Source organism: Macrobrachium nipponense, chromosome 19, assembly GCF_015104395.2.
Source record: "Macrobrachium nipponense isolate FS-2020 chromosome 19, ASM1510439v2, whole genome shotgun sequence".
NCBI lineage: Eukaryota > Metazoa > Arthropoda > Malacostraca > Decapoda > Palaemonidae > Macrobrachium > Macrobrachium nipponense.
The window spans coordinates 86,530,351-86,542,850 of NC_061088.1; the positions used below are offsets into that span (position 1 = coordinate 86,530,351).

The following is a 12,500-nucleotide window of genomic DNA, read 5'->3' on the forward strand; positions in this document are numbered from 1 at the left end:
ATGTATGCAGCACAGTTATGCTTAAGTTTTTATTAACCTCCAAACCATATCTTTCAATTTGTTTGCTTTCAAATTAAAAAAAATAAAAAAATAAAAAAATTAAAAATCATATTTCTTAATGGAAAAAATCAGTGATTTAATCACTTGATTAAATCAGTTTGATTTAATCATTGCCAACTCTGCTGAATGACCTCACGTAGGTCCCAGTGCTTGACCTTTGACCTAAACTCTACATTCTATTCTATTATATTGGGAACACGTAAGAGGATAAGGGACTGCAATCCCGGACTCACCCACGACCTGCAGAAACCCCGTCTGGCTGATCATGGGTTTGGTGTTGACCTGACACATGTAGTGACCTCGGTCCTCCTCCTCCACGGCGGTCACCTGCAAGGTCCAGGTCTTGTGGGAGTCGTGGGTCACGCTGAACCTCGGGGTCCTGGTGATGATGTGGTTGTGGATGCTGAGGATCATCTGACGATCCAGGTGGATCCAGGCGACCTGGAAAGGGAAAAGGAAAACTGCCATATTCATATTTGAAATCATCTGACGATCCAGGTGGATCCAGGCTACCAGGAAAGGGAAAAGGAAGACTGCCATATTCATATTTGAAATCATTTGACGATCCGGGTGGATCCAGGCTACCTGGAAAGGGAAAAGTAAGACTACCATGTTCTTATTTGAAATCATCTGACGATCCAGGTGGATCCAGGCGACCTGGAAAGGGAAAAGGAAAACTGCCATATTCATATTTGAAATCATCTGACGATCCAGGTGGATCCAGGCTACCTGGAAAGGGAAAAGGAAGACTGCCATATTCATATTTGAAATCATCTGACGATCCAGGTGGATCCAGGCTACCTGGAAAGGGAAAAGGAAAACTACCATATTCATAATTGAAATCATCTGACGATCCAGGTGACTCCAGGCGACCTGGAAAGGTAAAAGTAAGACTACCATGTTCATATTTGAAATCATCTGACGATCCAGGTGGATCCAGGCTACCTGGAAAAGGAAAAGGAAGACTACCATGTTCATATTTGAAATCATCTGACGATCCAGGTGGATCCAGGCTACCTGGAAAGGAAAAAGTAAGACTACCATCTTCATATTTGAAGTCATCTGACGATCCAGGTGGATCCAGGCTACCTGGAAAGGGAAAAGGAAGACTACCATGTTAATATTTGAAATCATCTGACGATCCAGGTGGATCCAAGCTACCTGGAAAGGGATAAGGAAGACTACCATCTTCATATTTGAAATCATCTGACGATCCAGGTGACTCCAGGCGATCTGGAAAGGTAAAAGGAAGACTATCATGTTCATATTTGAAATCATCTGACGATCCAGGTGGATCCAGACTACCTGGAAAGGGAAAAGGAAGACTACCATGTTCATATTTGAAATCATCTGATGATCCAGGTGGATCCAGGCGACCTGGAAAGGGAAAAGTAAGGATCGATTACAGAGAGGTAGTCGCTACAATGTTCATATTTGATGTGTGGAAATGAATATCTCGCACGGTTAAACTTCCACGGTATTAGCTGTCTTTTACACCTATATATATATAAATATATATATATATATATATATATATTATATACATATATATATATATATATATATATATATATATATAAATATCGAACTACAAACGTCCTTTAATATCTAATTCTCTCTACCTCGTTTGTAGTTCGATATTGTATATGAATCACGGTAATGTGATATGACTGATATAATGACTACGTGCGGGCAAAAGCACTACTACGCTACCGAGGACGAGATGGGCTTGTGCAGTCTCCAAAAACAAAAATACCTGCGCGCGACAGGTATTTCAGTTGGGAGACGGCATGAACTTATATCTCTTGCGGTGGCGTAGTGGTTTTAGGCTTTACTGCCAGTCCTGGGATTGAGAGTTCGCTGGTTCGAGCCTGGCGATCGCCCATCCTATTATCGCTTAATAAAATTCCCCCTCGGTTAAACATATATGAAAATATATTAATTCCGAGGTAGAGAGAATTAGATATTAAAGGACGTTTGTAGTTCGATATTTGTATATGAATCACGGTAATGTGATATGACTGATATATATATATATATATATATATATATATATATATATATATATATATATATATATATATATATATAAAATTATTCAAAGTATACTTGGAAAAGAGAAAACTAGTGGAAAACGGTTTACATATATGAAAATATATCAATTCCGAGGTAGAGCGAATTAGATATTAAAGGACATTTGTAGCTCGATTAATTTATATCAATCACGGTGATGTGATAATTATTCATATATATATATCTATATGAATATATATATATATATATATATATATATATATATATATATACATATATACATATGTGTATATATATACTGTATATATATATATATATATATATATATATATATATATATATATATATATATATAAAGTGTTTGTGTATAAGGCAAGGGATGGAATATGAAAATAGTGTATCGAATAATTATGAGAGAGAGAGAGAGAGAGAGAGAGAGAGAGAGAGAGATGTTTTTCATCCGAATGCAATCGGCGAAGAGCGGAAAGTTCATTATGATTAGCTGATATCAGCATCCATTCCCGTCCACAACACGTTAATGATATCCCAGCCAGTTCTGCTGCACTACGAGGCTAACCTCTTTTTCACTTATGAGGGTGACCCTCATTTTGTCACTCGTGGTCCATCTCGTATTCGGATCACTCATTTAATGTTCTTCATTTTTGCAAGTGGGTGGGTCTTAAGGAAGGTCTTTGAAATATAGGACTGCGACGATCAGTCATCGTCTTTCGAACCTGTTTCTTATTTTCACAATTTTTTCCCCAGACTTAATTAGAATTCTGTTTGTGGTTCCTGTGGCTTTTCAGTATTCTAGGAGGCGAGTTCTATCAATGATTTTTAGTTCTCTGTACAAGAAATCTACTGAGATTTCTTTGTCCGTCTGTCCTTCCGCATTTTTTTCTGTCCGTTCTTCTCCAGTCCGCCCTCAGATCTTAAAAATTACTGAGAGATCCAATCCAACCATCTCAAAACTCAGAAAGGTCAAGAGAAACCTCTATGAACAATTCTGGAGTCTGCTTTCGGACGAACAATAAAATGACTGAAAGTTGTGTCGAAATTCTAGCAATCCAATGTTCATTTAAAATAGACACGCGAAATATAGCACCAACCATCACTTCGAGTTCAGTGCAAACTTGGATTCAACAAGGTATTGTCGTCTTCCTCAACATACCCATGATTTCACCTCCTCAAACTGTGCTTTACAATTATTTCATGTCTATTCGACACTGTCTTCAAACCTTCAAATTGCGTTTAACAGTTATTTGCTTGCTCAGTCTGATAGACACTTTCAACCCACCTGCTCTTCATCTCGTGGATAAGACCTCTGTTTTGATTTGAACGATGAAAAACTACGATTCTCTTCAGGCAAAACATTGGGAATTTAACTGATTCTCTTCATCTCTGGCTTTTCTTTGGCTCCAACTGTTGTATCTGATTTGAATTTTGCTCTAACTCTGGAAACTGGCACCTTTTTTAATTGCTGTAATACGTTCAGAGTTTCAGGAATTTTTTTTCGTTAATCAGGAATGAAGTCTGCCTTTTTTTTCATTTGGGAATGGGGTCTGTCTGTTTTAACCAGAAAAGGTTTGGTGATTGCCAGGAATGGAGTCTGTCTGTTTTTGCAGTCAGGAATGAAGACTGTCCTTCTTTTTATCAATCAGGAATGAGGTCTGTCTTTTTATCAATTAGGAATGGGTCTGCCTTTTTTTATTAATCAGGAATGGACCTGACTTTTATACGTCAGGAATGGGGTCTATCTTTTTTTAACAGTCAGGAATGGGATGATTTTTTTTACCAATCAGGAATGGGTCTGTCTTTTTTATCAACCAGGAATGGAGACTGCATCTTATCAATCAGGAATGGGTCTGTCTGTTTTTTATCAACCAGGAATGGAGACTGCATCTTATCAATCAGGAATGAGCCTGTATTTATTATCAACCAGGGATACCAGGAATGGAGACTGCCTTTTTTCATTAACTAGGAATGGGTCTCTATTCCTTTTTAATTAATCCCGAATGGAGTTTGTATCCTTTAGTCCACCAGGAATGAGGTCTTTACAAGTATAGACCAACACAGATAGAGGTCTTTGTATACATCACCAGTCACATTGCATAGGGATTAAAATAATGGCTATAGCTGACGTAGTACGTTCGTTACTAAACTCAATATCGAAAAATGAGTAGGCAAAACAAGACACGCTGAAAAAATAAAAAAAAAAACAAATAAATAAATAAATAAATAAATATAAAGAAGAAGAAAAGAAGGACTATCAGAATAACGTTCTCCTCCTTGGAAAACTTTTCTATTTTTTTTCTTATTTTTGTAAAATTTATTTTGTCTTTTTTCATTTTGTCTATATATTTTCTTCCCATCTTAGCACGTTTTGCCTGGATGGCATTTACACCAGAAGAAGCACTTTCCATTTTCTGTGTGTGTGTGTGTGTGTGTGTGTGTGTGAGCGAGCAGCCTATGAGGATGCATACAAGAAAAGTTGTGAACAGTCCACCGGCAGTCTCTTATTTTAAAAAAGAGAACGAGATGGCAACTCTTCTCGGCGAGCTGTAAATGTTGCCTTTTCATATCAGAGTACGACGAGTGAGTGCAAGACGAAGAGAGAGAGAGAGAGAGAGAGAGAGAGAGAGAGAGAGAGAGAGAGAGAGAGAACAGCAAAAACAGGTCCTTATTGGAGAGTGAAAGAGAAAGAGCTGCAAAAACAGGTCCGTATTGTCGTCCTAAAGAACAACATTGGGTGCGCCTCTCTCTCTCTCTCTCTCTCTCTGTCTCTGTCTCTGTCTCTCTCTCTCTCTCTGTAGCTCTTTGTCTAAATTGGTGTCGTGGCATTGCATCGGGACATACTGAGGTATGCACTCTGGGACACGAGTGAAAAACCTCTTTTGGTTAAAAGGTCCCCGCGCGAATTTGGACCCAATAACAGAGAGAGAGAAGAAGAAGAAGAAGAAGAAAAAGAAAAGAGAAAGAGACGGTCTACCCCTGCGATAAGTAAAAAAAAAAAATAAATAAACCCACAAAGGTTCATTTAGCCTAAGTGGGAAAGTGGGGAAATGACCTTTACGGCATGTGAAGAAGAAGAAAGAAAGAAAGAAAGAAGTCTGTCTGCCCGCCCCGTGCGTCACGGGGTCACAGATTTGAAACGGACGTGTCCCACTGACGGGAGTGGTAAGATGGCTTCCGTCCGGGCGTAGAATGCAGACACTTTCATTAGCTGGAAGGGTGTTGTTTTCAAGTTTAGGGTTATGTGACGTCATCGTTGTGTTGGTAGTAGTATTAGTAGTAGTAGTAGTAGTAGTACTTTAGAAGCAGCAGTTGGTCTCGGGGAAAAAGAAGAAGAAGAAGAAGAAGAAGAGGATCGTTTAGCGCCAAAAAACAAAGATATTTATATAGGCAGTAGTTCTCCCTCTTTCCGAAGTATGTGGGCTTTCGCGTTTCGTCCTCTCTCTCTCTCTCTCTTTCCCTCTTTATCTCTCTCTCTCTCTCTCTTTCTCTCTCGCTTTCTTTCTTTCTTCTCTCTATCTTTCCCTTTCTTTCTTTCTTTCTCTCTCTTTCTTTCTTTCTTTCCTAACTTTCTCTTTCTTTCTTTCTCTTTTTTCTTTCTCTCTCTCTCTCTCTCTCTCTCTCTCTCTCTCTCTCTCTCCATTCTTTGGTTTCCTTCCATTCCTTCCTTCCTTCCTTCTCTCTCTCTCGCGTGAAAATTTAATTACCATTACTAGTCACGAGTCTCGTGGTAGACACGTTTGTAAATGGGAGAGAGAGCTCTACCGGCAGCAGCTCGCGATGTTTTGTAAACGCGTGTTTGTATACTTTGCTATGCATGTTTATTACACCTGTTTTCTTTATCCTTGGGCTGTTCCTTCCTCCCTCCTCTCGGTTATTTCCTTTTTTGTCATTTATTCCTAAGGAGAGAGAGAGAGAGAGAGAGAGAGAGAGAGGAGAGAGAGAGAGAGAGTTACTAATATTAGAATGTCTCTAAGTCTTACTAGTCCATCCGAGGAGAGTGAGAAAGAAGAAGAAGAGAAAAGAGAGAGAGAGAGAGAGAAAGAGAGAGAGAGAGAGAGTTACAAGGATTAGGATGTCTCAAAGACATTAGTCCATCCGAGTAGAAAGAGAAAGAAAGAAAGAACCTTACCTTACAGACCTTACAGTTCGTTCGGGTTGCCCCAGGTCCCTCAGTGTGAGGCACCTCTAATGTCTACCAGAGAGTTGCTAGTACATCTTCCGGTATATTTTGCATCTTCCAATCTTGGATGGTCTGGGATGCAGTTTAGATATTTGTCGAGCTTATTCTTAAACACATCTACGCTCACTCCTGATATATTCCTCAGATGAGCTGGCAACGCATTGAATAGACGCTGCATTATCGATGCTGGTGCGTAGTGGATTAATGTCCTGTGTGCTTTCCTTATTTTTCCTGGTATAGTTTTGGGCACTATTAATCTACCTCTGCTTGCTCTTTCTGATATTTTTAGTTCCATGATGTTTTCTGCTATTCCTTCTATCTGTTTCCATGCCTGAATTATCATGTAGCGTTCTCTTCTCCTTTCTAGACTATATAATTTTAAGGATTGTAGTCTTTCCCAGTAGTCAAGGTCCTTAACTTCTTCTATTCTAGCTGTAAAGGACCTTTGTACACTCTCTATTTGTGCAATATCCTTTTGATAGTGTGGGTACCATATCATATTGCAATATTCAAGTGGACTACGAACATATGTTTTATAAAGCATAATCATGTGTTCAGCTTTTCTTGTTTTGAAGTGCCGTAACAACATTCCCATTTTTGCTTTACATTTTGCCAAAAGAATTGCTATTTGATCATTGCATAACATGTTCCTATTCATCATCACACCAAGGTCTTTAACTGCTTCCTTATTTGTGATTGTCTCATTATTAGGTCCCCTATATGCATATAGCTTTCCTTCTCTGTCTCCATAATTTATTGATTCAAATTTATCAGAGTTAAATACCATCCTATTTACCTCTGCCCAATCATATATACTTTGTTAAGGTCTCTTTGTAGAGAGTTCCTATCTTCATCACAAGTAATTTCTCTACTTATTCTTGTGTCATCAGCGAAACTACTCACTACCGAATCCTTAACATTACTGTCTATGTCTTCAATCATAATAACAAACAGTATTGCAGCTAACACCGTACCTTGCGGCACACCGGATATTACCTTGGCTTCATCCGATTTCTCATCGTTTGCAATAACTATCTGTTTTCTGTTGTGTAAAAATTCTTTTAACCATCTTCCTACTTTATCCACGATATTGCGTTTTCTAATTTTCTTCGCTAATATATTATGGTCTACTTTGTCAAAAGCTTTTGCAAAGTCTAGATAAACCACATCTGTTTCATTTCCGCTTTTCATATTTTTGAATATGTTCTCACGGTGGACTAACAATTGGGTTCGTGTACTTTTTCCGGGTACTAAACCATGTTGTCCTATATTAAACAAATTATTTTTTATTAAATGTTTCATAATATTTTTCTTCATTACCCTTTCATAGACTTTCATAATATGTGATGTTAGACTCACAGGCCTATAATTACTTGCTTCTAGTCTTGATCCACTTTTGAAAGTAGGGGTAATATATGCTAATTTGTGCTCATCATAAATCTTGCCTGTATCTACACTTTGTCTTAATAATATTGCAAGTGGCTTTGCGATAGAATGAACTACTTTCTTTAACAAAATAGCAGGAATTCCATCAGGCCCTGCTGCAGCTCCATTTTTAATTTCATTAATAGCCTGCACAATATCAGCTTCATTAATATCTATGTCAGCTAAATATTCACTTTTTTCGTCCCTTACTTCTATATCATTATCTTCATTATCTATTCTAGGGGTGAATTCTCTCTTATATTGTTCTGCCAATATGTTGCAAATTTCCTTTTTTTTCATTCGTTAATCTCCCTTCAATTCTTAGAGGGCCAATTTCTATTCTTCTTTTATTCATCTTTTTCGCATATGAGTATAATAGTTTGGGGTTTTGCTTGATATTTATTAGGGTTTTTTCTTCCAAGTCCCGTTTTTTATTTTCTTTTGATTGTATAATCTTTTGTTCTGCATTTTCTATCTTACTTTTTACTTCTACAACTTTCCATACATTTTTTTCTTTTGCAAGACCTTTTTTCCACTTTCTGATTTTCTGGAACAAGATCCTTCTGTCTCTTGGTATGCATGACTGATGTTTACTTTTCTTCTTCGGTATATATTTATCTACTATTTTCTCTAATATTTTATATAATATCTCCGTATTTACCCTTATGTCATCACTTACGAAAATGTTATCCCAATCTTCGTTTAATTCTTCATTTATTTCTGACCATTTTATATTTTTACTGTAGAAGTTGTATTTTCCATATCCTTCCCACTTTTTCATTTCTTGCTTATCTCTGTTTTCACTTGCTTTGGAATGGACTGTTAATTCTATGACATTATGGTCTGAAATACTCGCATTATAAACTATTATTTCTTTAACATAATTCATCTCGTTCACAAATACTAGGTCTAAAGTATTTTCCTTTCTTGTTGGCAGGTGATTTATTTGTTGAATGTTGTATTCTAGTAGCATATCTAATAGCTTTTCGAATTGCCTCTTATCTTCTGCACTACTATTACTCTCTTTTTTATATGTATAAGTACAACCACAATCTCCTATTCGTTCTTTCCAGTCTACGAAAGAAAAGTCGAAGTCTCCAGATAGGAGAATAGTCCAGTCCTTGTGATTTCTACATATATCATCCAATTTTTCTATTATTAAGTCAAACTCTTTAGTATTAGGAGGTCTATATATTACTATGTTCATTAAAGAAAGAAAGAAGGAAAGAGAGATAGAGAGAAAGAGAGAGAGAAAGGAAGAGAGAGAGCGAGAGAGAGAAAGGAAGAAAGAAAAAGAGAGAGAGAGAGAGAGACAGAAAGAAAGAAAGAGAGAGAGAGAGAGAGAGAGAGAGAGAGAGAGAGAGAGAGAGAGATTTAACGACAAATCGTGATTATAAGCCGACACATTTTTTTCCATTTTATGTAGACAGAATATTAAATCTTTTGTTCTTTTTTTTACCTATGAGGCGAAAGTAACAATGACACTCTCAAATATATAACTTTGAAATTGCAACATTTCACTTTTTTTCAAGCGACTGTCATTCAGAGAGTTTTTAACTTTTTTCTTTTTTTTTACCCGACATACTATATATAGAATGATTCCAAACTGAGATAGTACATTTATCTACAGACCACTAACTTCGTTTATAAGGCAGGCTAATTTGATTGTTTGTATGGTGTTTTTACGTTGCATGGAACCAGTGGTTATTCAGCAACGGGACCAACGGCTTGACGTGACTTCCGAACCACGTCGAGAGTGAACTTCAATCACCAGAAATACACATCTCTCACTCCTCAATGGAATGGCCGGGAATCGAACCCGCGACCACCGAGGTGAGAAGCAAACACCAAACCAACCACGCCACTGAGGCACTGTAGGCTAATTTGATTATACACATGCACAATAATACCAGTAATCCTTCCCTGGCCCTCTACATCTCTTCAAGCAACACCAAAATCATTCTCTCTCTCTCTCTCTCTCTCTTTCTTTTTTTCTTTCTTTCTTCTTTCTTTCTTTCTCTCTGTCTGTCTTTCTTTCTTTCTCTCTCTCTTTTTTTATTCCTTTCTCTCTCTCTCTCTCTTTCTTTATTTCTTTATTTTTCTTTCTTTCTTTCTTTCTTTCTCTCTCTTTCTTTCTTTCTCTCTCTCTCTCTCTCTCTCTCTCTCTCTCTCTTTCTTTCTTTCTTCCTTTCTTTCTCTCTCTCTCACTCTCTCTCTCTCTCTATCTTTTTCTTTCTTCCTTTCCCTAGCTCTCTCTTTCTCTCTCTCTCTCTCTCTCTAGATATCTCACCTTGTGCATTCCAAGATGATCCACAGTACAGGTGAGGGAAGCGTCTCGGCCCTTGGCCACAGTCACGTTCGGTACCGGTTCCAAAAACACTGGTCCTATACCTGTATAGAAAAAGAAGAAGAATTTGGATTAATGCAATGGATAAGGGTACAGGTTTTTTTTTGGTTCATTACAGCATAGGATATATATACATATATACAAACTCATATAAATATATATATGTCCCTGTGTACTCGTGTACAGAAGCGTATATCCTATATAAAACGCAACATTATGTCTTTCTTCCCCGCGGCTGCAAATTCCCGAGATGTATACTTATAGTAGCATCACATCAAACGTGCATCTGAAGTCTAGGCCAGTCCCTTAATGACGCTCCTGATTGGCTGTTCATAAGCCAATCACAGGGCTGGAAACTCTCAGTCTCTCTCGAGAGTTTACATAGGCAGGATGTGTGTTCCACCTCTCCTGATGGGGATGCTTTTGAAAGACGTATCCATCAGGAGAAATGGAACGTACATCCTGCTTATGTGAACTCTCGAGGGAGACTGAAAGTCTCCAGCCCTGTGATTGGCTTATCAACAGTCAATCAGGAGCGTCGTTAAGGGACTGGCCTAGACATTAGATGCACGGCTGATGTGAATCTACTATAGGACTATCTACGCCACTGGTTCGAGAATGAAAGCAGCAACTGATGATGCCCTGGACATCACAGAAGAAGAAGAAGAAGAAGAAGAAGAAGAAGAAGAAGGGCTAGCCAAAGAGCGGAGACATCTCTCAAAATATACCAGACTTTTAAGAAGATTTAATCCCTTCTGGCACCTATTCATAACTCGTTAGTTTTGTTGTCTGAACGCGTGAAACCTTCTCTCTCTCTCTCTCTCTCTCTCTCTCTCACTCTGTCAGCGTTTCATTTCGAACTTTGTCCGCTATTGGTCACAAAGAGACCTGTAATATATATAACTTACTGGAAGCTTTTAAAATAAAAAGGACTCAAGCTAAAATGGCGTACACACTAAAGGTAGAGAGAGGAGATGTGTGTGTGTGTGTGTGTGTGTGTGTGTGAATGATATATCAAAATCTCAAACTGTATAACACGTACACCATAGGTTTGGAATGTGGGCTAGGGGGGAGGTGAGGGGGGGAAGGGGTAGTGCGATATGACTCACACCGTCATATCATGAGACCTGAACACCTAACTTAACAGAGTTTGGTATGCTTCCATACGTCAGTCGGGTGAAGTATTGAGTTTTGACACCTTGAAATAAGCACCCCATTTGTCGAACCTAATGTTCTATGCACCCCACCTCGAAACAACTGAAAGGGGAATCATCTACGAGAGAGAGAGAGAGAGAGAGAGAGAGAGAGAGAGAGAGAGAGAGAGAGAGAGCACAATCTCATCTCGCGCGATTGGAACTTCGGAAGGTCAAGCGAATGTGCAATGCATGATCACCTTAAAACTGAATCCTTGAATTTTTATACATTCTTATCTATTCATTTACATGTTAATTTATTTTTTCTTTAATAAGTGAGGTCTCTTCTTTCTGTATTTCCCTTTACGTCCTCTTACTTCTTCCTAATGAACACCATAATATTCTTTGGAAGCTTGAATTTCAAGTCAGTGGCACCTTGGTGGGTTTGTTCCATGTGAATAGGGTTCGTCTTCACAATAATAATAATAATAATAATAATAATAATAATAATAATAATAATAATAATAATAATAAATATTCTTTGGAAGCTTGAATTGCAAGTCAATGGCCCATTTGGTGGGGTTGTTCCATAATTTATTTTATATGTATATATATATTATAATATATATATATATATATATATATATATGTATGTATATATATGTATGTATATATATATATATATATATATAATATATATATATATACATATATATTATACATATGTGTGTGAATGCACATGTATATGTGCATACACATATTTCTGCATTTGTGCCTACACAGAAAAACTATAGACTCCTCACGTTGAAATGACTTCAATTAGATAGATGTCTCTGAAAAAATATCGTATCACAATGTCAAATTAATCATCAGGGAAAAGTCATAATTCTCCTGGAATTCAGAAAAAATTAAAAATAAATAAAAAAATAACAAAATATCGTATCACAATGTTGAATGAATCCTCAGGGAAAAGTCATAATGCATCTGGAACGCTGGAAAAAATGAAAAATAAATAAAAAATAACAAATTTAGAAAAAAATACGAATAATTCTTCAGAGTCGACTGTAAAAAAAAAATAAAAGGGGGGGAACTAATTATTCCGTCTCTTCTACAAGATTATAAATCAATTTTTTTAGCCTAAGGAAACTCTAGAAATCCTTTGGTAATTAATTATACTATAGTCAGGGTTCGTGTTCAAAGTCCTCTCCGGACTTTCAATCTCTCTCCGGACTTTAAGTCTTGTTCTCCTTCGGACTTACACTCATTCTCCTTTGCACTTCAATGGACCTTTTCTTCTGTTCCTCCG

At 37.4% G+C, this 12,500-nt stretch overlaps 1 protein-coding gene across 2 annotated transcripts in view; it reads right to left on the reverse strand.

The window, feature by feature from the left end:
- The window catches only part of LOC135213124 (protein amalgam-like), a 251,552-nt gene that overhangs the window by 42,690 nt on the left and 196,362 nt on the right, over window positions 1–12,500 (reverse strand). For both annotated transcript variants that reach the window (XM_064247046.1, XM_064247039.1), the window contains exons 2-3: window positions 10,005–10,105; window positions 294–501 (exon numbers count right to left, since the gene is read on the reverse strand). In XM_064247046.1, the coding sequence (XP_064103116.1) occupies window positions 294–501; window positions 10,005–10,105 (309 nt within the window). The remainder of the gene's footprint in view (window positions 1–293; window positions 502–10,004; window positions 10,106–12,500) is intronic.